The sequence below is a fragment of the Vavraia culicis genome (genome assembly GCF_000192795.1).
Source record: "Vavraia culicis subsp. floridensis unplaced genomic scaffold supercont1.6, whole genome shotgun sequence".
Lineage (NCBI taxonomy): Eukaryota > Fungi > Microsporidia > Pleistophoridae > Vavraia > Vavraia culicis.
Genome location: NW_007360609.1, coordinates 60,524 through 82,852, shown reverse-complemented (window position 1 = coordinate 82,852; position 22,329 = coordinate 60,524). Strand labels below are relative to the sequence as shown.

Below are 22,329 nucleotides of genomic sequence, written 5' to 3'. Positions count from 1 at the left end.
CTATTCCCCTTCTCGTACAGCTGAAAAGGTATAGTTGCATTTATGGTTAATTGGAAGCACGAATAAAAGTATTTAAGAAACGAATCTGTGTTTTACAAACATACAATGCCGTATTCTGACATACCCGATACTGTTAATACCGATAACCAGAACGATACTGAACCAGTCCTTGATCCCGGTAAGTTGCCTGATGATAGTGATGCATTCAAATTTAACATGACTTGTGGTAAACTGCCCAATGTTAACGGAGCGTACTGTACCAGTGGAATTGTTAATGAGCCATGCAACACCGGCAACTCAGTTAGTTGGAATGTTGGATGTACAAAAAACCACGCTCTTAACTATGGTTGTATCGCACTATCGGATGTTATAGAACCCGATTATAGTAAAATTACTGGACTGAGCTTAGACTGTGTCAGTCATCAAAATGGAAGCTATTCTGAATGTAACGGAGTTATTAACAGTAAATTAAATCCTGAAAAGGAGCAGTATACGGATCGTAGTGTATTTAAGCACGAGAAGCTTCCCAATTCACATTGGATATTTGATGTTGGTAATTCGTTCCAATTTAATGTTAAATGTGTTGACCATGATACCGCGTATAATCCACAGAGAGCGAATTTGTCGAGTGACAACACGTCTTACCCGAGTGTTTATGAGAATTTTGAGCCTTTGAATACGAGCCTTTATGAAAATGTGCGTCCTGGGTCTAGGAATATGAATATTTTCGAAGATGAGTACAAGGATAATGAAGTTTCGAATGATTCAGATGCACTTGTTATGAAATGTGTCGGAGGAACCGGTGTTAAAGAGCGATATTTCGATGAGGGTGTCGAGTTTAGACTGCATAAAATTGAAGAAAATGATAATGGTACGATCTATACGGTTGAATCTGGCGTTGGTGGACATGGTCCAAGTAGAATAACTGGGTTGGAAATCAATTGTCCTACTTATACGGATAGTAAGCTGAATTGTGATGGTAAAGTATATTTTGGGCAACCCAACTCTGATCGATTACTCAAGGCTGAAGAGTTTGACACAACGTCCGGAATACCAAAACTGAGTTCTAATGAAAGCAATCGCCTATACGATGCTGTGTGCACGGATGTAACCAACTCTTTATGCAGCAACCAGGAATCATCATCAAACTATCAAGATCAGGAGTATATCGCAGGTGCTGTAGCGGTATATATAACACTGTTTCTGGGCATTCTTGTTATTATCACCGCTTTGGTACGGTATTTGAAGAAACGAAGAGCTAAAAGACAGCAGAGTGTGATAGACGCTTTATCTGAAGAGCAAGAAATGGGGTATAAGAAACGGTTGATTGAACCATGATTAAAGTTAATTTAAAGTGAAGCTATCTTGCCTACTTGGTGATAGTTATTTGGGATCAAGTAAGTTGCATTTACCGTACCTATGAAGCCAATTGCACCTAAGCCCTAGTCGCAGGATATCTCATAAGTTCTGCTTAGCTTCAGAATCGCGTAAAAACGATGATCTCCTTTATGTTCTCCACGTGTCAAGGCCAGTAACCACGGTCTGCCTCAGCTGATCGGGTGAATTCGTTAATCTAAATGATGTTGGATGCAGAGCAACTAATATACACATCGTTATGGCGCTCCATCAAAAAAGTTCATCGTGAGCCCTACCTGTTAAAAAATAGCTATAACGAGAGGAATACGATCAGACTCGAACAACGTTAGATCTAAATCCTGTACCCGGTACTAGCGGGTGTCCTGGATGTTTCCTAAGAGGAACACCGACATAAGAGCCAATCATTAAAATGATTTTAGTAAAAGCATTACTAGCAAGTACCTTAGAGATGTTGGAAAGACCGCCACAATACTCTCATATTGTAAGTTAATTATCATTCTAGCTGTACTCCACTCGTTCATGACCGAATAAAAAATGCTGTGGTGTCCGACATGTAACTAAGAGTTTGGGAACCAAAAATAATGGGCAGTTAACTCTAATACCAGCAAAAATGCTACACAAATATATGAATGCATCACTTTTAAAGATAGGAACGGCAATCTTAGGTACCTATCATGTGATAAGGCTGCGGTAACCACAGCTTCTCCCTAGCAATCAAATTCAAAGCGCACGCAATGTCGTGCTAACAGATCAGTTTCTGGCATTAATGATCAATAGCACAGAGCAGAACCAGCCTTTTATAGTTAAGCCCTTCAATACCAAGGGGTAACAACCACCATTTTCACAACCTTTCCAGATTTTTTTCAACCACCCGCTACCCTACAAACGCATCAATAAATCCTTCATCGTTGCAGTGCACTGATCAAATACCAACTCATCTCACCGAACAAAGTAACTAAACCAACATTTATTTCTTTGCACTTCTGTTGGCTGCCCTACCACACAAAAAATATGCACAAGCACATTCCAACCCATAGCAGCATATCCAATCCACCATCATAATACCTAACAAACACAGCCTAACATCGCCAAGATCAACAATTTCGAGCGCTCTATTCATATCTACGTTAACCTCGAACAACACAAAAATGCAAAATCCGAGACATGCAAATAGCGAGTTCCTCAGATGCGTGTTTTCCAGGAATGACTCCCTGAACGGCCGACCAATGTAGTTTACGATAAACGTGCTTACCTGTTGAGATGTGCTCAGGATGAACAGCGAAGAGTTAAGCGTGGTAGGCACGAATTTTTCGCTGTACTCGGTAGGTGTGCCTATGTGCAGCACCAATATGAATGTGGTCACGATGTGTACGGCAGTCTGCAACATAATACTTGTCATAAAGTACGCGTTGAAGATGCCTGTGATTGGACGCTGCGCACTTATCTCGTCCAATGGCTCGCACTTTGTCAGGAACATAAACGCAAATGCGAGCAGAATGCCTGAAATGGTGATTTGGTAGTCATTGAAGCGTATGCCCATTGAATCGAGGAAACTTAGGCTGTATGCCGTGATCAGACTGTTCAGAGCAAGGATCTTGTACATCTGGAACGTAGTGACCAGCGTGCTTCGACCCTGCCTTACCACGCTGAGCACTCCCGAGAGCAAACCATTTCGTATCGTGAACGGAGCAGCAACACACGCATCTCCCAGGTTTACCTTCTTGTCCATCAGCTCGTTGAGCAGAGCATCTCTAAGACTTTCAGGCTGTGTTTTCTTCTGCTCGTTCACGAGCAATGCCACGCCCACATCTGCCTCGTTCAATGCTCCCACATCGTTCGTGCCATCCCCACACATCAGCGTTACGAGTCCCTCTGTCTTATAGAAACGTATCAACCGTTCTTTGTGTTTGGGATCAGCCCTCGCAAACACCGATACGTCCATAAGATTGCTTCTATTTCGTACCCCGTCGAGCTTCTCGGTGCTCTCCAAATCTGTCATCCTTTCTATTACGGTCGGTGAGAGCGAAGAGCCCTCATCTGCCGCATCCGTTTTTTCTCGTTTCCTAGCATTGAGCATAGCGCCCACAGTATCACCATTAATTTTTGCGTCTTCTTCAATGGTGAATCTGCACTTCCCCACGCCATTAGTATTTTTACTCGCACTTTTATTCATATTTCTATTTTTATCATCATCACCCAAGTCCTTATTCTTATCTCCACCATAATCCAATCTATAAGTCCCTTTCGTGCGTTCCCACTCATCCAATGCCAAGGTTATATCATCACCTTCCATAACATTCCCGTTATAAATGTCCAATCCCTTTGCAACAGCAACCGCCGTGAGCGCATTATCACCCGTAATCATAACAACCATGCATCCAGCTCCTTTTAACGTATCAACCACCATTCTACTCTCCTCTTTCACTTTGCTCTTGTACAGCACGAATCCTACGAATGTAAGCCCGCTCTCAACCGTTTCTCTGGTAGTACTTTCTGTAATGGAATGCATGTCCTTTCTTGCGAGTGCTAACACGCGGTATCCCTCTGTTGCATACCTTCTGTACTCGTCGTAGTGATCAGGCACCTGTGCCAGGAACTTTTTAACTGTCTCGGGTGCTCCCTTCATGCCCACCTTATAGATGCGTTTCTTACTTTCTTTGTACACCACACACATTCTCCTGAGCGTAGAGGAGAAGTAGAAGCGTTTCTTGATCTCGTACTGCACGCCACCTGTGCACACCGTACTCTCGTTCACCACTTCAGCGTTTACATGTGCGAATGCACTCATTTCGAGAGGATCACCAACAATCCTTCGTTGCTCACCTTCCTCTACGAGCAGCGAGTGGCACGTACTAAGAATGCCTGTCACACCATGCTCGTCATGCGCAATCACTCTGTGAACCACCATTTCACTCTCTGTGAGTGTACCTGTCTTATCAAAACACGCTATGTCAAGCACACCAGCCCGCACGATCCTAAACGGTTCCAAACAGAACACCCCTTGTGTGAGCAGCTTATGAACTGCTGCATTCACTGCGATGGTAAGCTCCAGGGGCAGCTCCGGTGGCACAACATTCGTTAATATTAAAATTATTTCGAGCATAATTTTGTAATGGCTTTTGCCCATTTTTATAGACTGGTACAGAACTATGATGGACGAGAGCACAGCAAATACCAAGAGGAACAACAGGAAAAGATACGCCTCCGTATTGTCAGGTGGTGCATTCGTCATCATTTTCCGTATAAGCTTGCCCTGCTGTGTTCCAAAGCCCGTTTCTATTACCATTGCTATCACCGATTTATCATCAAAAGAGTACCGGTCTATTTTATGCACATGATTGATCTCGCCCGTATTTGAATTACCAGTATTCATTTCCTTGCCCGTACTCGCGTCCTCGCCACTGTTATAAACATTAGCACTCTCCTCGATCCATGTATCCCTACCACTCTCCACACCGCTGTCAGAACTAACGCTGCTCCGCACTGCCCTATTCTCGGACGCATTAATGCTGCCGTCTATTTTTGTATTTTTACCGCCATGCGCATAAACACCTTGAGAACCCTTGGGCACCGTGACCCGTTTCTTACGTGTAGGTTCGATCTTGACCATCTCTGTGCCTGCAAACAGCACGTGCTTCTTCTGCCGCTCAAACATACCGGTCAGCTCGCCTATATCCTCCTTATAATTGGGCAGAGACTCACCGGTAAGCATCGCCTCGTTAACAGCGCAGCATCCCTTGAGCACGATCATATCAGCGGGCACAGTGCCCGTCCTATCGATGCACACTACATCACCAGGCACAAGATCGGTGCTGCTCACCGTCTTTCTGGTGTACGTATCACCATCAAACACAAGCGTGTCGATAGCGCTCTCCTTACGTTCCATCGATCTGTAGTGCTTCATCGTCACACGCCTTGAAAACACCACTCCCGTTTCAAACACAAACAGCATGAAAAGCGTGAACAGCGAGTGGTACACATACTCATCAAGGCACCACAGCACGCCACAGAAGATCTGAAACACGAAGAATGGCGCACTGAAGTGCTCATAGAACAGCTGGGCATACGACGGTATGTCTATGCGCATGCTGTTCGGGAGCGTGTGCTCAAGCTCAAAGCGCACCAGGTCCTTGTACAGATCGATCGGTCGGTGCACATCCGCCTTCAGCTTGTTTATGCGTGCACCGTCCCATATAAATATGCGGTGCTTGTGCATGAAATACGCACGCCTGCCATCATCCTTCTCCGCTCTGTCCTTCTTATTTTTGCGCTCGTCTTTCTGCAGTTCATGCACCATTCCATCGAAGTAAATGAACCGGCCCGTACGATCCGTGCTGTAATTGAATAGCAGATTTATGCGTGTGGACCAAATGCACAGTAGAATAAGAAACACGGTCAAAGCAACGGGCAGCACAATGAGGTACGTGTTGATCGTTAGGAACACCGGTATGGTGTATAAGGGCAGAATATATGGCCGTACAAAGATTATTCTTTTGTTGTGGAACGAGTAATTCGTTGACATGGGGGCAATTTTTTTGTAATTATTTATGAGGATGACAGATGATGATATCGTGAGATTGAAAGGGCATGTAATTTAACGTATAAGGAATTGTGTGGAATTAGGTGAAGTAGAACAGGTGTAGCAGGTACAAGCACAAGAACTAAGATATGGTGATTAGGTGAAGTAGAACAGGTGTGGCAGGTACAAGCACAAGAACTAAGATATGGTGATTGGGTAAAAGGATGCTACGATAAGTTCGATTAGTTTGTTTTACACACAGAGGAGTAGCAGAAGTGATAGGTAAATTTGACCTACAAACAATGGTGACAGAGTTAAACATAAAAATGCGTAATACTACCGTTTAATGTATTGTATGGTAGAATATCATAGTTAGCGATGGTATAAAGGGAATGTTTACTGTTTGAAATAAAAGACATCTTCTTAACAGCTTACTTCCTTTTTTGTGAAGAGCACTTCGATCAACCTTGTTTGGTATTATAAAGCTATTCAAAAGATCATCCTACATGTGATAAATCATCTTTCATTGTACTAAGATTTCTCATGCACAGCAATACATAAAAAAATGCGCCCGACGTGGGACTTGAACCCACGACCCTCAGATTAAGAGTCTGATGCTCTACCGACTGAGCTAGCCAGGCTCGCACTACCCAGAATTTAACAAACATAAAAACATGCATCTTGGTATGCACTGGTGTGGTATTGCTGTGGCATGCAAAGAGAAAAAGCACCTGAAACGAGTAGGGAAACAGCCTATTCATTGCAGTGAATGTCATCAATGTGCAGCATTAAAGAATATATAGGTTACCTTTCATGATTTTGTACGCTATTCAGCTATGGATAGTATTGTGCTGTGTGTAAAGAGGTGTGAAGTACTGCACTATGCTTAATAAACCTGTTCATTAACTTAATTGCTGGTCTGTAAGTCAAGCATGCTACTTATTCCGATACGTTCTTTAAAATGGTACAACACCACATAATTTATAGCTAGTCATACGTGCTGTGCTCTAATATACAACACAAGCATAATATGCAATTCGTCGTATGGTTACGTCTCAAATCAATATTTTTAGCCTAAATGATGTGGAAAAGCATGCGGTACGTATGTTCTTGTACAAATGCGGTGTGCAGTTTTATAAGAGCAGAATTAAAATGTGTGCGTGTGCCACATGTTGCAAACATAGGATGTGCGATGTATTCAATTGCAATTCGAGCTTTGCTCTGGTTACTAATTTCTTGGCTGATCATAAATTAAAAATGGAATATTGAAGTGTCTGTCGTTGAAAAAGCAAATTAATTCTCTGCTATGATAAATGATACAGAAGGCTTTTCTAATGTTTCATTTATTATGAACTTATAAAACAAAATTTTGTGGCCAATCCGAGCACAGCATGAGTTGAGGATACTTATAACGAATGTACTACTCATCTTCGTGTTTACGTGTTCTATGAGGATGAATGCTTATGGAGTTGTTTGAGAAGTGTATCACCATTTTTGCTGCAATTTACCTTAAATGTTGTACCTCGACTGCGCGTTCTAATTGATCATCACCGTACGAACACAAATAGCGTTTTTCATGGACGATTACGAAGAAGAATCACCAGCAGACTTTAAAAGTGGTATTATGGTATTTTCATTCGACAGGCATGTGTACATTGGTGCAAATAATCTGTGCAAGGTTGTCAAAAAGCACTGCTCAAATTATTTTAATATAGGAGCTTACAAATGCGCAAAAAGTGCGTACCAGGATATTCACGATTTGGAACCTGATGCGAGTTCAAAAAGCTGGCATGCGCTGTACAATAAAATTAGCACCATGTTTGGATACTTTGATGCAAAAATTTATGAATGCTTCAATAAAAAGTGGGAATATCGCGATGATAGCTATAAAGCTGACGCCTTCATAGCATATTTCGGCTGTATCACCATTTTTGTAGGTTTATTTTTGGTTTTGTTCGTATGTTTTGTGTGCAGCTGCAAAAAGGAACGATATTTAAGAAAAATGCGCGGCGAATATGTTAAAGCTAATCCTGGTCTTGGGATGGATGGAATGCAAGCTATTGAAAGCGACTGTGAAAATGAGGATATTGGTTGTTTCAATGATGAGCATATGAGCGATTATGGAAGTGTTACCGATTCTGAACGTGTCTATAGTGATGAATATAGCATGGATATGGGTTTGACAGCAGAATCAAAATATAATGGTGCTAGATCCAGTGTTTCAGAACACTTCGCACGTTCTTGTGTGAGCGTACCAAGCTTACCCGTCATCGAAAAGCGAGACGCAAGAAATACATCAAGAAAATGGGATGAAAGCCCAAGCAGCACGCATTAAACATATGAGCTTATTAAAAATTATATTTCATAAAATATTTTGTTTGTGACCAGCTTATCATCACCATGCATTCGATTTGAATAAATAAAAGACAATTCGCAAGCTGATTGGTCAGTTCCGAGAATAAATATTGAACCTTCATGAAGAATATAAAATTTTGTTCCTTGTTTTATGCAAAATAAGTATTTGATGATAGTTTTTCTTTTTTCTTCTGAAACGCTCAAAGCTGTTCAAACAAACAACACAGAAATGGTATGATCGTTAAATAAGAGTTAATTCGTTACCCGTGCTAAAAGGTCTAAAACCGGCAAAAAAACGCAATATAAGATATTACAATGAAAGTACCATTTAATAGGTAATCTTATTTTCTTTCGTTTTGTAAACGGAAATAATGATTGCGCACATTTGCCTGAATACTTAGATAATAATTGCCTGTGATGTTAAAAGCAGTCAGTTTTATTCTTTTGTGGCTGGAAAAAAGAACATGTTTCATAGCATATATTACCATAACGGACACGCAATCAATGATTGTTGCAATGTGTGTGTTTTAGATGTGGTAGAATGTATCCATCAGCGTACTATTATACGTTTCATCTAGAGAAAGATTTTTACTTGGTGTTTGTTTAGTACGCCTGTGATATACCCTAATCATAGGAGTTCTTAAATACAGTGTGTATAACACGATGTATTTACTAAAACTGTCTTTTAGAGCTATGCATGGTCATCTACGCCCTATTCAATAAACTTTAGACTGCCTTTATGTTCAAACGATATTACGCTCACGCGCGTGTACGCGAAAAAATCACCTTTTGTGTTAGCTGATTCAAATTTACCTCAATCCTGACCACACCTATGTACTTCTCTATGCTGAGTTTACTCTCGTTGCTTGTGTAATACTTGTTATGGCATATTCTACTAGTTTGACCGAGCAATATCCCATAATACATACCTTGACACTCAATTCACTATCTACATTGAATATCCGTGTATAACCGGTTACGGGCATCGATCATAAATCAGGCATTCCCACAAAGACACAAAAACGTGCAGAATACAGCATACAACCGAGTAGCGGAGTACCGATGAAAAGTAATTTTATAAGCAAACGAATGGGTGTTCTGCATTTAAGAGACTGTCATATTTTATGTTATCCGTAACTATGAGTTTGCTCCTGGTAACAGCAATCACAGATTTAAATCTGTTAGCTGGCAACATATGAAACTGTCTGTACGGGGATAGCACTAATAAAAACACAGGAAGCACTCTAATATTAGTTTTTTGGTAATGATTGCAACCAATCAATGTAAACAACCTCATTGGGAAAGCTGCCGATTGATTTATCGATAAATTGTCAAATTTTTCTATTTCGAGTTGTATTCAACGTTTTTAAATCGTGAGAAGCTGCCATATGTATCAGATGACATTGATAATATTTCACATAAACACATGTTGTAGCTTTATTTACAGGCTGAAGTTAGGGGTGTGAAGAAGGGCCCAGTAAGTACGTACATGCTTTTCATGTTTAAGCATTTCATAGCGCAACATGGTATTATGAATGCTCGTTGGTCTAATGTACGACCAAAGTTTTTAATAAATCTGGACAGGTTAATACAAACAGAGCGATATACCATGTGATCATCGTGCTTATTTATCATTTCTGTGATCAAACTGCTCATCATATAATTTTGAGGTATTTTGGCGATAATTTATCAATGAAATGCGTATAATAAGAAGATTTAAAGCAGAAATAGAGGATGACGCTTTCATTGTCTCATGCTACGTCAAAATTTTTTATATTTTATCTCCTTTTTTTAAATTTGTCCATTGCGTCGATGCTTGCAGTTGACTATGAAAATGCACTTGTAATAGGACATCGTGGTTGTGGCTCAAATAGCGCTACAAGCATCCATAACTGCTTTGAAAACACGATAGAATCGTTTTCAACGGCGCACAGCATCGGTGCTGATGCGATAGAATTCGACGTGCATATCACGAGAGACTACGTGCCCGTAATCTTCCACAACTTCTGCATTCCAATCGAAGGAAAGAACGTGTTCATACAGGATTTGACATACGCAGAGTTTCTGCGCGCTGGGAAGGAATTTGTGGGTCGAGAGCGACCGCACTTGGACATTAGCGATCATAGAAATGTGCCTGGAACATTAGAAGAACTTTTTGAACATCTGAATGGCAACCTCATGTTCAACCTGGAGTTGAAGTATCCATTAGAAAACGAAATGAAGGAGCACAATATATCCAAGACCATACCACGCGAAATATTTATACAGCACGTGATGCAAGTGGTGTACAAATACAGGAGCAGGAAGGTCTTCTTTTCCTCATTTGATATCAATCTGCTTATCACACTTAAGCATTATGACACCTCTGCTCATATTTTCTTCCTCAAGGACTTCGTTTACAATGGTAATCTAAGTGACTTCGTACCACTATTTAACCAAGAGCTGAGAATGTGTATGCTAAACGGTATAGACGGCATTGTGTTCGGTTTGAGCACCCTGAATGGTGATCTGGGTATGCTGTTCAATTTCATACGGAGCCTTAACCTGCGAATCATGCTGTACGGTAAGAGGTTGAGAGACATAAATTTGGTAAGACAATTGAATGATTTGCATGTCGTAGATGGATTTATTGTTGATGATGTGCCAAGCGTAGCAGAAATCTTCAAAAGAATTTATTAAAATGTTTTGGTGGTGAAAAAGGTGTCTCAGGGAGTTTTCTTCATTTGAGGTACGTTTGCTTAGCCCTTCACATCAACAACACTAAAGCAAACCCACTTTTCTGGCCCACTGGGACCGATCAGAGCCACGTTTTTGGCTCATGAAGTAAATTGATGCACTGTTCCGCACAACATCTTCAACAGAAATATATGCCGCGACCGCAGTGACAATTTAATGCACAAGTTGTAGCTTGTGCGGCACTCTCTCCAAGGAGCACCCAAGGACCTCTTCTTCTCAGGATTTACAGATAAGCATAGTTCTCGGCAACCTAACACACAACCCAAAAAACATGTTCGATATTCGGCCCATTGTTGGCACCTCCGGAGCACATGCTGTACGGTTTTCCTTCCCATATAATGGACATTTTCTTCCCATGTCAGAGCGATTGCGCTGTATCCAGCGAGGTGGTAGGCAAAAATGGATATGTCGATACACATTTAATTAATTCACACGTCTAAAATTGTAGCAACAACAATTTTGTAAAATGATAGGGGTGAATTAATTAATTCACATGTCTAAAATTGCTTATCACACCTTATCGGTGCATGACAGCCTGTATTGCTTCACATTGCGTGACAAAAATCGCTTCCTTGACAGGCGTGTGTAGCCAACGCATCGTTCCAGTGATCTAAGTACCACTTGAACGCCTGAATAACTGGTCAATCATTGTTTGACCATCCATACGTTCGAAGGAAGTACGAATCGGTAAGCTCGTGCCCGTATGAACATGCAATTGATGCGCAGCGCCTAATTGGTTACAATACGGGAATCAATAAAACCAAAGGTACATCTTTTAATGCGTGGCATACCATTCGTGGCAGGGGTGCAGGCGCGAAGAGGACATGCCATACAACTCACAACCGTAGGTTGCAATAGGAAGTAGAGCAATTGCAAACAAAAGCATAGCTACCAAAAAAAGAACGTAAAAACCGGAAGAAGGAACAGTCGCAAATGAACAAGCATTTCTCAAACTATAAATCACTTTTATTTTGAATCACAACTCCTCTCTGACAGCAGATGCAGGCTTTTCCTTGACTTTTTCGTTTCCGACCTCAAACTTAGTGTCCTTGGTCTCATCCTCAGTGGTAGAATATTGCATTTCTGCTTCATCTTTCTGGTCGTTCACTTCATCAACCTCATCTCCCGTCTTGATATCTTTCCCATCCTTTTTGATTCGCTCATCCGTTTCATCGGCGCTCTCGTCATCGCCAATTCGTCCAAAATTAACATCATCCTCTCCGTCCTCATTTTGTCCCCTAACACTCTCTTTTATGTCATCCAAATCTTTCTTAACCTTATTTTTCTCCTTGTCCACATCAAATTCATCTTCCTTGACAACGATTGGCGCGTTTTCAAGTCCGAGAAGGTTCCTCTGCACATTGACCATGTTGAGGAAGGCAACTGTCGTGTCGTTGTACACCATGTTGCAGATTATACCAGCAGCAATAACACCGGAACGAAGTGCTGCCACAGCCCTGTCATAATCCTCATTTATAAGCTCCTTAATCTTCTTCACCTCGGGCGAATCGACATTTACTTCAAGCAAAATGTCGGTCTCAATCGTTTTCTTAAATGCTGAGTTTTTGATCGTATACTCGCCAATTACCTGCTTGTGTGCCTGTGAAAATTGCGCATTTTTTGCCTTCAGGAAAAATGGTGCGTTTACAAGCCGTACGCTCATCACAACGTCATCCACAACGCCCTTCAACTCTCGCTTGCAGAACGATACGAACGCATCGTCCTTCTCTGCCTCCTTGTTCTTGAACTCTTTGTTCACAATGTTTATCATTTTCTTGCCTTTGTACTCCAACATGGACACCACCTGCTCATCAAGCAACCCACTTACAAGGATAAATGGCGATTTAATGCCGTCAAACAACGGATTGTGCACACCTTCTGGCAGATCCAGCGTGCCGTGACCGATGCTTGCGTACAAAATCTCCTCATCCGCGCCCAACTTGCCGACAAAGTCTCGCAGGGTGACCTGTCCCTCGGAGGTGTTGAACGGCATCACTGCTGCGAATGCCTCGGCAAGGCTGCTTTTATTGTCTTTCTTAGACTCAACATATCCCGTTTTGATGTAGTAATCGTAAACTTTCATCACTTTCTTCAAATCTTTCTTCATTTCGGCCTTCATCAGCTGCAACACCTTCTTTTGCACCGAGTTGTACAGCGCTGTGCAGGTGTCTTTGCTGTTCAGCAGCTTTTCTCTGGTGCTGACCAGGTATGCTTCGCTGCTCTTCAAAATAAACGTGATCGGACCGAGAAACGCAGGGACAGGCTCAAGTTCAATGCGTTGATTGTTGACAAACAAGCAGTGCTTGCCCTTAGTCTCCATTCCCAGCACTCGCAGGTCCAAGAACTCTGGAATTACCACAAGCAGCTCAAAGCTCACGTCCCGGTACTTGCCATCCATGTCTTTCTGAGCTACCGTAACACGCATCTTGTCACTTGCTAGGATCTTGCCCGGCCCATCGATGCCCTTATAGTAATCTTCTAATTTCTTTTCGTCTACTGCAGCAATCCATGGGAACAGATCCACTTTCTTATACTCATCAACCTCTTTCTCAATCTTTTCGCCCTCGGTAGTCGTTTCCTCGACCTTCTTCTCATCGGATTTATCCTCCTTCTTTTCTTTAATCCGGTCCGTTTGCATTCGGATCGTGTAATTTCTCAGAGGATCCTCCAACAAATTATCTTTCATCCACTTCTTCAGGTCTTCCTCGTCCAATCCGCTGGAGAATGCTTCGCTCAGCTTCAGCTGGACCGTTGTACCGCACTCGCCCCTGTCAGCGACCGTATCAATCGTGTAAGTCTTCTGGCCGTTCTTCAACACGAGCTCGTAAGTCTCGCCCTCGCCGTACTTCTTGGTGATCAACCGCACCTCATCTGCCACGACAAAAACGCTGTAAAAACCTACACCAAATCTTCCTGTAAAGTTTTTAGAGTCTCCCATGGCACGTGTGCCCGATCCACCCATCGTACCAATGTAGTTGATGAGTTCCATCTTGTTCATGCCTATGCCGTTATCACCGATCGTAAAAACGTTGTCCTTCAACGTAAGCATGATGTCCTTGTTTGTGTCGATGTCGCTCTGCTTTGTTGCGATCACCAATTTTTTGTTGGCATCCATCGAGTTGCTCACAAGCTCGCGAAGAAACGCGTTCGGATCGTTTATCAGCTTTCGTGTTATGTTGGGCATCATTTCATCATCAATCGCTATCTCGTGCATTGTCATGTTGCACAGAGCGGATATGAGGTATAGAAACATGGGTTTGGCTGTGCCAGGTCTTTTATAGTTTTATTACAAATGTAGAAAAATGATTGGTGGATTGAGGACAGTATAGCAGGACGAGATTACACGGTTAAATCCAGTAATGTAAAGGATAAAGTGCAGAATGGTGATGAATTGGAAATACTTACCGTAGAAATGCGGTGCATACCATCTTGTTTGAGTTGTTGTGTTTGGTAATATTCGGTAATACCGCATTTAGGGCAAATTGTCTTACGAATGGAAATGAAATTGACAGACCGTAATTATGTCAAATTAGCGCTATGGAGTGTTCCCTGCATGCAAATGCTTTGCCAAATATATTAAAGTAGGATTAAAACACGCCATTTATCAATTTTGTGCACCGTTTTTAATTATAGAAATAAATTTCGAACTATTTCAAATTTTACGCTATTCTATTTTACTAAAAATATACTTTTGCAATGAATATGGTAAGAAATGGAAGATAGATCACAACGAGAATTCTTTTCGATACCAACTACTTTAAGAGATGTACACAATTTTTACGTTGGTAAATTATAATCGCTTTCCATATTAGCACACAAATGATCTCATAATTCATAACTTCCCAGTTAAATACGTAATGCTCCGCCTAAAAATTTACCAAAAGCGCATCATTCATTGTTCTATTGGTGTTCTCTTCAACAATACTCATCTATACCAACTAAAACAGAAACTGTTCAATAATTTTGCTTTTAATTCTTTTCTACTTTTTCAATCATCCCATATTTGCTCACAAAGCTAATTAAAACAAACACATTTCTTGATAGTTTTTTAAATGGAACAAACACAGATTACTGCCGTAGCAAACCATGGCATGTGTTGTGTGTGACCAGTGGGGCGTAACTGACATGATAAGTAGTTTGAGTTTTTATTCACGACAGATATTGATATAGAACCGTATATACCTCAAATTATTGGCATGTGTTGGTTGAGATGAAAATTCATCTGTATCTAAAGTGTAACCCAAGTATTATTGCTTACATAATGATTCATGACTCTAAACATGGAGCAAACAGGTATTATACGAAGTAAAAGCAAACAGAAAATGAGATAAATGGTATAACTGCTAAAATAAGTGGCTGACACTGTCTATTATCCAGATTAAATCACCTATTTTTTGTTAAAAATTATTTATTTGTATTCTCACGCATTAAAAGCTCAAAAAAATATTTTATATCATAATTAATTACAAGAATGCTCATTTTGCAATTAAAAAATTAATTAGATATGATTATAAAGGATGGTGGAGAATAATGTTGTTGGTATGGGGGGTTAATAAATTATTCCCTGAGAAAACAGAAAATAGCTAATTTGTTCTTTGATCCCATAAAGTAGCAGCTGCTTACGGCCGATTACACTATGTCTAGAAAGATTTGGTAAATTGCTATAAACAAGCAGATGATTACTTGTGATAATTTCGTGTTTTTGTAATGATAAGGGACGGTACCTTTACAGACATCGATAAATTATTATGAATTGAGGGCAGTAAATGATTAAATATGATAAAATATGTGAAACCTTAACCCTTTCTTGGTATTAAAGGCCGGTCTGCTTTCATATCATTCATGATAATTATTTTGCTTTCATCATTTCCCATGCATTTTACTATGTGTACGTTCATTATGAACCGCTTTATAGAAATACTAGTCTCTTTTATTCACCTTGTACTACAAAACGAGCATGCGGAGTGTTGCAGTTAACACCAAGTTGCCGGTTGATCTTCTCCCAAAGTGTATCCAGTAGAAAGTCAATGAGAAACAGGATCTCATACTTCTCATGTCAACCTCACAAAAGATCTATTCGCCGCCAGACTAATTACAGATCATACGCAATAATACTCCTTGCAAATAAAAAGACGACTCGCAAGCAGATTTATAAGCTTTGGTGGAGAATAAAACTGTTTTATTCCATTTTTTGCAAGTAATTAGGGGTTAAAGACTGCTAGTCGCTTCATTTTTTCCAAGATATGCTCAACTGTCATTTAGAAATTTGAAGTACATTATTGCCGCATAAAAATTAATTATTTAGCCCATACTAACATATTGAAAACAGGAACATGATATATTGAGGGAAATACCATTTCACATGTAATCAGATTTAGTTCCATTTTACAAGCAGAAATAGTACAACAATATATTTTTTCTTTGACCGGTTTGCACCAACCTCAACAGACGAGCGGAACGCGACGAGAATATAGTTAAACTGTTAACTCCCGTGTTTCAAATGATTCTTGTGATCATTCACAATGAGCATATCGTAAAAAATTGGGTTGTATCTTTTTCTTGATCTTTTAGTTAAAATCTCAGAATATTTTCTACCTTTCTGTGCCAGTATTTGCGCTACTGCTGTTCAAACCGTACAATAGGAGTAACTTACACCGCTTTACATTAAAAGCAATTCTTTTACTGTTGAGGATGAAATAGGTGAGCAAAATTATTTTGTGGCGTTATTATATCTATAATCTATAGCGATACGTGAAAATGTATTGTTAAAGAGTTTGTTCGTGAGAATTGCCTATGTAAAATAGATCGAAGAAATGGCTGTGCTTGTGGTCTCTATAGCTATTTTATGTGACAAGCCCAGATATGTATTTTCACTCTGATCTTGATCTAAGAGAGAATAGGTAGAATTGTTACATCTTACCGGCATTTAACAAAGTTTCTCTTAAACAATAAAGGTAATAATGAGCGGTGATACGCCATAAAGAATGCACGGCTGCCGATAAATACAGTACAATAATAACAAAACGATTCGGTGCTCAGAAACTATCGCTACAAGCATTGACCCGATGTTTTCTGAACAGTAATTATCTAGACAAGAAAATATATCTAGCTTGAATGCCAAGGAATGCTGGTAGAATGCGATCCCGTTTTCGCTAACACTCACCAACATTTGTAGTATTCCATGCACCAATAATGAGAACAATAAAGTATTAAACATGTTTGCAACAAATGACCAAAACAGCTTTATTCAGCGATCAAATCTACTTTTTCTGATTAATCTTCATAATCAGCTTCTTCGCTGTAGTTCTTGCTAATTTCAAGCTCAGCACCATCCGGCTTCTCAAATACCAGGTTAACCACGGTGTAAGTGTCGTTATCTTCATGAATTTCCTTGGCATAAAAATTTTGTAGGTTGTTGTTGGTAACATCGATCCTCATCTGGTTGCTGATCTCCATGTGCTCATTTTCTTTGCTGAACGTAATAAACAACGAGTTACCTTCAACTCTGAAGTCCAGTTCACTCTTCCTGGCATGCAGTTTTATGGAATATCCGGTGCTGGTATCGGATATGCTTTCTATGGTGGATGCGTTTTGGGTCTTGTAGGAATGCATCTGCATTTTGTTCTTAACATTTATTCCGTAGTTATTAGCCCGTAATTCGTAATTTGATACTTTATCTTGGTTGTAGCCCTCTCTAGCATATGCCTGGTGTAAAACGAAAAGAAGCGTAAGCATTATAAGCAGCGCTGTTTTTTTGGTTTTATAGTCGTCTTCTGATCGTTTATTGGTGCGTTTGCTTGAACATGTTGTACAAATGATTGGTCATTTTTTATGACACTGTTTCATAATTCGCTCTGTGTTCCATGAAATTTACGAGAAAGACAGTTTTACTTATTGTGATCGTCGTATATGTCAAATTATCTGTTAATAGCGTGCAGGCTCTATGCTCAACTATTTATCAACGGTTTTGATGTGAGACATGAGTGCTACCAATCCGTAAATACGGCTTAATACTATCTATATTTTTTATCGATCCAAGCTACTCACCAAATGTTTAAACTACTTCGGCACCACTGTCACCTAAAGAAGATATTTTATTCGATGTTGGCGGAAGAGTAATGCAATTTTAATAAAAATATTAATTACTTGATGATTGATCACTCTTGCCAGTTCCATTTGGGCTAAATAATGCGTTTGAACTGTAAATAGTAGTTTTCGCTAACACATAACATACTGTTCACAAATACAAAGCAATAGGCACATCACAATCTAAAATAGTTTTGAGTTCGAGTTTTAATCCGTAAAATTATACTCTGGCTGTCTTCTTTGGCACTGCATCGAGATGAAAGTAATAGATTGGGAGTAAAGAACCTTGATGAGCTATAATATCACAACTTACAGATCATATCTATTATATCAATGAATCATGGCACCTAAATGACCAAAAAATGTGTTTAAGACAATTTATCAAAAAACTGTATCATTTCAAAAGTGGGAAAATGATAAAGAATATGTGTGATATAGCAGAAATTGCAAAAATGGTAGTATAAATGAGTAATTTTGTATGAGATAGATGTAAGAATAGCATTCTACTTCTAATTATCAGTTATTCCTAACAGGATGGGCATCAATACGATGTTGTACATTAAGCTATTTGGCGGAGTTTTGTTCTTTTTTGCCGGGAGCTTACAAAAGTACGGATACAATATTTTTGTGTTGCGGCTGGGAATGCTAGCAAAAACGTAATGTTAGATAAAAACGGATTGTTTTCTTGTATGAGGTTATAAATATTTTGTGAAAAAGTATAAATTAGTTATGTAATATTGTATGCAGCAGCGAAGATCAAAAATAACGTTCAAAAGATGTTATCATTTGAATTATTATACATGAGAAACATGGAAGTTTGTAAATTATATTTTTTATACTTTGCAAATCAAATTATTCATATTAGACTCCTTTTGCAAAGAGATCTGTTAGATTTGACAATTACTAAATCAGAATAACTATGCTTAAAAAATTCTTTTTTTATTTTTTGGAGAAATTTTAAAACCAAGTTTGACGTTTAATAAAAATATACTTGTGTCGAGCAGCAAACCAATTCATAATATTTTATTGCAACGATTACCGCCTTGAAATCATGTATATTGAAATAATCGCGAAAGAACTAATGGTGAGCACGTATTTTTGTTAAATATGATATCGTATAAAAAATGCGAGCATGCATGCTTACTACATTTCAATACAACTCATTGTACAAACTTTTTATGATACCTTGGTTCCTATTGCTCTGTCCTGAATTTTGAACTGATATGGTGATTGCTAGTAGGTCTATGTCCAGCTCAGATGTTAAGTGGGCAAAATAATGCGAATTGCATTTAATTGATGTCCAACACCAATTTAAACGTATTTTAGTTCGTCCGCAACCCTTTGACAACAAAGACATGCATACATATACACTTAGATTTAGAAACATCTTCTACTGTCACAAGTAGAAAATAAAATATCTAATTCTACAATCCAATAAATACTTTTAAATATATATTACGTCCAAAAAATGATTATTAAATCGGTAAGCTATTAATACCGATACATATTACTGTTTGTCATTGACTATTAACAAAAGATCTACCGACTAGTTCTTTATTTCTATCATAAATCCAGTTTTAACCTATTCTTTATGACATTTGCGTGGTTATTTATACTTAAATGCTATCATTTGGCAATGAATTTGGGTGTAGAACATCAACTCATGTAATACGTGTATGAGTACGCCGACGTAATAATCCAGTCAACAGAAAGCATACCGACCAAACAAATGGTTGCTCATTTTATGGCCTGTTTTTCATCCGCACTATTTGTTGGTCCAAGAGTTTTGAACAATGCTTACAAATTGAAATCCACAATAAAAAGTAATTCGTTGGTCAACGGGTGAACTATGGATGTTCTCGGCATTAATTCTTACAACTGAGCTGTTTTTGGCACAGTCATGAACAGTACATGCCCGGTTAATCTTAGACTTTTAACTTACTAATTTAGAAAGATGTGTGTTTGGACCACGAAGTTAAATTTACTTGGCGTAAGTTGAGCGGTATAATTAAACAAGAAAATGGTAATTAAATCAATTTAATATAAATGACTTGCACGAATGCAATTACTAAATTGCATGTGCACATTCCGCCATGTCGCAGCGTATGTAACATATAGCCTAAATATTTTTGACGGTGTCACTCAATGAGCCGTAAATGTTTCTTAGTGAAAATTTATGACGTTTAATTTAACAAGTCCACAGCCTATCCACGATACATGCTATATAACGGCTATATAACTGTCCTATAAGTGCTGTATGAACGCTATCCCTTACGAGTCAAAACTCCCTTTTTATTTTTCCTAATCTAACCATTCCTAAAGATTTAACGAACTAATTAAAACTCACGATCTCCTTTCTGCATATTTTCCAATACGGTACTCGTGCTTGCATTTTGTTTATTTCTTAAAACAAACCGTTTTTATACCACTGCTGACGTGCTGTCAGTGCGAAATCAAATGCATTCCTTTTTTGATTAAATAATTTGAGTATTTAAATAAACAATTAAATCATTTTATTTATCACTTTTGATGTACCAGACATTATTAAGAAAACAAAAAGAGCGACAAGGCAAAAAAATGAATAAGGAAAAAATTAATGACGATAAGAAAAAAGATAAAATAGAGACAGAATCTAAGAACATGGAGGGCGAATATGCTAGGAAAACTGAGTATCCTTCCTACGGACAAGAAGAATTCGTTGATAAAAGAAACTACGTGAACTATGGCTATGATGCGAACTACAATAACGTCTACACGGGATACTCACCAAAAATACCCGGGTACAAGAAGTTCGGTCAGGAAACGTATGAGGATCCCTATTTCAGATATAACCACAACAAGTTTCAAGGCTACGATGATTACTACACGCTCAGAATGAACATGAGGATGCACAAGGACTCAAAGAGAAAGCCTAAAATGCGGGTGTGCAGCAATTGTGTAACGACCACCACTCCGTCATGGCGCAGAAGCACCGACGGCAAGAAGTTGTTGTGCAATGCGTGCGGACTGTACCAGAAACTGCATGGGAGACCGCGCCCTTACAGCACGACACCAGAGGGAAAAACTAAGGCATTGAAGAGCGGGTTTGATAAAATCAAATGCGGTAACTGCGGCACGACGGAAACTTCCTTCTGGAGACGAGGGATCAACGGGCACCCGCTGTGTAACTCGTGCGGGCTGTATTTTCGTGACAACACGTACAAGGAAAAGGAAAAAGAAATGTCACACGATGCAGCCTTTACATCGTATGCCGACGCGTACAAAGATGGCAATTTTAAGGAGAGGGATATGGTGAGGGATCCGGCATTTGCCCCATACACCGATGTGTACAAGGATGAAGCTTATAGAAACAGAGAAATGACAAGAGATGGTACATATGCCACGTATCCAAACACATACAAGGAGGACAGCTACAAAGACAAGGAAATGATGCGCAATGACGCGTTTGTATCCTATACAGACGCTTACAAGGATGGTGGCTACAAGGAGAAGGACGCTGCGTTTTCTGGCTACGCTGACGGCGGGTTCGAAGAAAAATTTGACGAGGCTGCTTCTGAGAAATACAATGAAGGATACGCAGACAGCCACGCACCAGACAACTTTTCTTTTGCCAAGTACAAGAATAAGTTTCCAGAAGATAAAAGACATGCAGAGATTTCAGAAACATCTCCGTACATGAAAAAGGTTGATCCGTCCCATGATTATCGTTACGATCAGAAGTATCAGAAAGCTGATTACTACAAGAACTATGATGGCCAGTACCAATATGCACAATACGAAGCGGATAACAACAACTTTGCAGCATATGACAGCGAGGATAACTACGGATATAGAGAATATAAAAGAGGAGAAGAAGAAGAACGAGGCGAGAGCTTAGGTGTGGTAAATAAGTACAATGAAACACACAAAAGAGATGATTAAATTTGTTCTGTAAATTTAGCGGTTTATCTGTCAGCTAATGGACCCAGATAAATAAATCTTCTGTGTTTTTACACTCTTACAGGCCGTAATGTCTGATATTTTTACTTTATGGTTAGCAGTAAAAATGAATTTTCCCCGATTTACGTGCATTTATCGTCAATTTTGTAAGTATATTTAGCCTTTTTGACCTTTATTAGCTAATTTTGTTGGATTTGTTCAGATTCATAACCCGAGAAAAATACACAGGCCACGAGAGGAGTTCTACTAGATTTACAAGATGCTTTGAATCGATTAATCGCATCAAGCGTAAATCCTTGTTCTATACCGCTGTGCTG

The 22,329-nt window shown here is 39.5% G+C and overlaps 8 protein-coding genes and 1 non-coding gene across 9 annotated transcripts; 4 read left to right on the top strand and 5 right to left on the bottom strand.

Moving 5' to 3' along the window:
• Positions 1-105: 105 nt before the first annotated feature.
• Positions 106-1,338, top strand: VCUG_00543 (uncharacterized protein; the record flags this gene model as incomplete). Its single annotated transcript, XM_008075372.1, has 1 exon — positions 106-1,338. One exon carries the CDS (start codon positions 106-108, stop codon positions 1,336-1,338), a length of 1,233 nt encoding a protein of 410 aa, XP_008073563.1.
• Positions 1,339-1,618: 280 nt separating this feature from the next.
• Positions 1,619-5,899, bottom strand: VCUG_00542 (HAD ATPase, P-type, family IC; the record flags this gene model as incomplete). The annotated part of the gene is made up of 1 exon (XM_008075371.1): positions 1,619-5,899. The coding sequence occupies one exon, from the start codon at positions 5,897-5,899 to the stop codon at positions 2,345-2,347; it is 3,555 nt and encodes a 1,184-aa protein (XP_008073562.1). The 3' UTR covers positions 1,619-2,344.
• Positions 5,900-6,464: 565 nt separating this feature from the next.
• VCUG_02793 lies at positions 6,465-6,537 on the bottom strand. The gene has a single exon. It is a non-coding gene; the product is annotated as a tRNA-Lys (tRNA).
• A 935-nt stretch (positions 6,538-7,472) lies between these two features.
• VCUG_00541 (uncharacterized protein) lies at positions 7,473-8,231 on the top strand (the record flags this gene model as incomplete). The annotated part of the gene is made up of 1 exon (XM_008075370.1): positions 7,473-8,231. One exon carries the CDS (start codon positions 7,473-7,475, stop codon positions 8,229-8,231), a length of 759 nt encoding a protein of 252 aa, XP_008073561.1.
• A 1,754-nt stretch (positions 8,232-9,985) lies between these two features.
• Positions 9,986-10,947, top strand: VCUG_00540 (uncharacterized protein; the record flags this gene model as incomplete). Its single annotated transcript, XM_008075369.1, has 1 exon — positions 9,986-10,947. One exon carries the CDS (start codon positions 9,986-9,988, stop codon positions 10,928-10,930), a length of 945 nt encoding a protein of 314 aa, XP_008073560.1. The 3' UTR covers positions 10,931-10,947.
• A 120-nt stretch (positions 10,948-11,067) lies between these two features.
• Positions 11,068-11,406, bottom strand: VCUG_00539 (uncharacterized protein; the record flags this gene model as incomplete). Its single annotated transcript, XM_008075368.1, has 1 exon — positions 11,068-11,406. The coding sequence occupies one exon, from the start codon at positions 11,404-11,406 to the stop codon at positions 11,068-11,070; it is 339 nt and encodes a 112-aa protein (XP_008073559.1).
• A 557-nt stretch (positions 11,407-11,963) lies between these two features.
• On the bottom strand, positions 11,964-14,240 carry VCUG_00538 (uncharacterized protein; the record flags this gene model as incomplete). Its single annotated transcript, XM_008075367.1, has 1 exon — positions 11,964-14,240. The coding sequence occupies one exon, from the start codon at positions 14,238-14,240 to the stop codon at positions 11,964-11,966; it is 2,277 nt and encodes a 758-aa protein (XP_008073558.1).
• A 2,980-nt stretch (positions 14,241-17,220) lies between these two features.
• On the bottom strand, positions 17,221-17,730 carry VCUG_00537 (uncharacterized protein). The gene has a single exon (XM_008075366.1). The coding sequence runs from the start codon at positions 17,720-17,722 to the stop codon at positions 17,261-17,263; it is 462 nt and encodes a 153-aa protein (XP_008073557.1). The 5' UTR covers positions 17,723-17,730; the 3' UTR covers positions 17,221-17,260.
• Positions 17,731-20,594: 2,864 nt separating this feature from the next.
• On the top strand, positions 20,595-22,057 carry VCUG_00536 (uncharacterized protein). The gene has a single exon (XM_008075365.1). It carries the CDS (start codon positions 20,603-20,605, stop codon positions 21,992-21,994), a length of 1,392 nt encoding a protein of 463 aa, XP_008073556.1. The 5' UTR covers positions 20,595-20,602; the 3' UTR covers positions 21,995-22,057.
• The last annotated feature ends 272 nt before the right edge of the window (positions 22,058-22,329 follow it).

What these genes read in the sequence shown, in the direction of transcription:
- VCUG_00536 (XM_008075365.1), top strand. Translation starts at nt 20,603, where the DNA reads ATGTACCAGACATTATTAAGAAAACAAAAAGAGCGACAAGGCAAAAAA.
- VCUG_00537 (XM_008075366.1), bottom strand. Translation starts at nt 17,722, where the DNA reads ATGCTTACGCTTCTTTTCGTTTTACACCAGGCATATGCTAGAGAGGGC.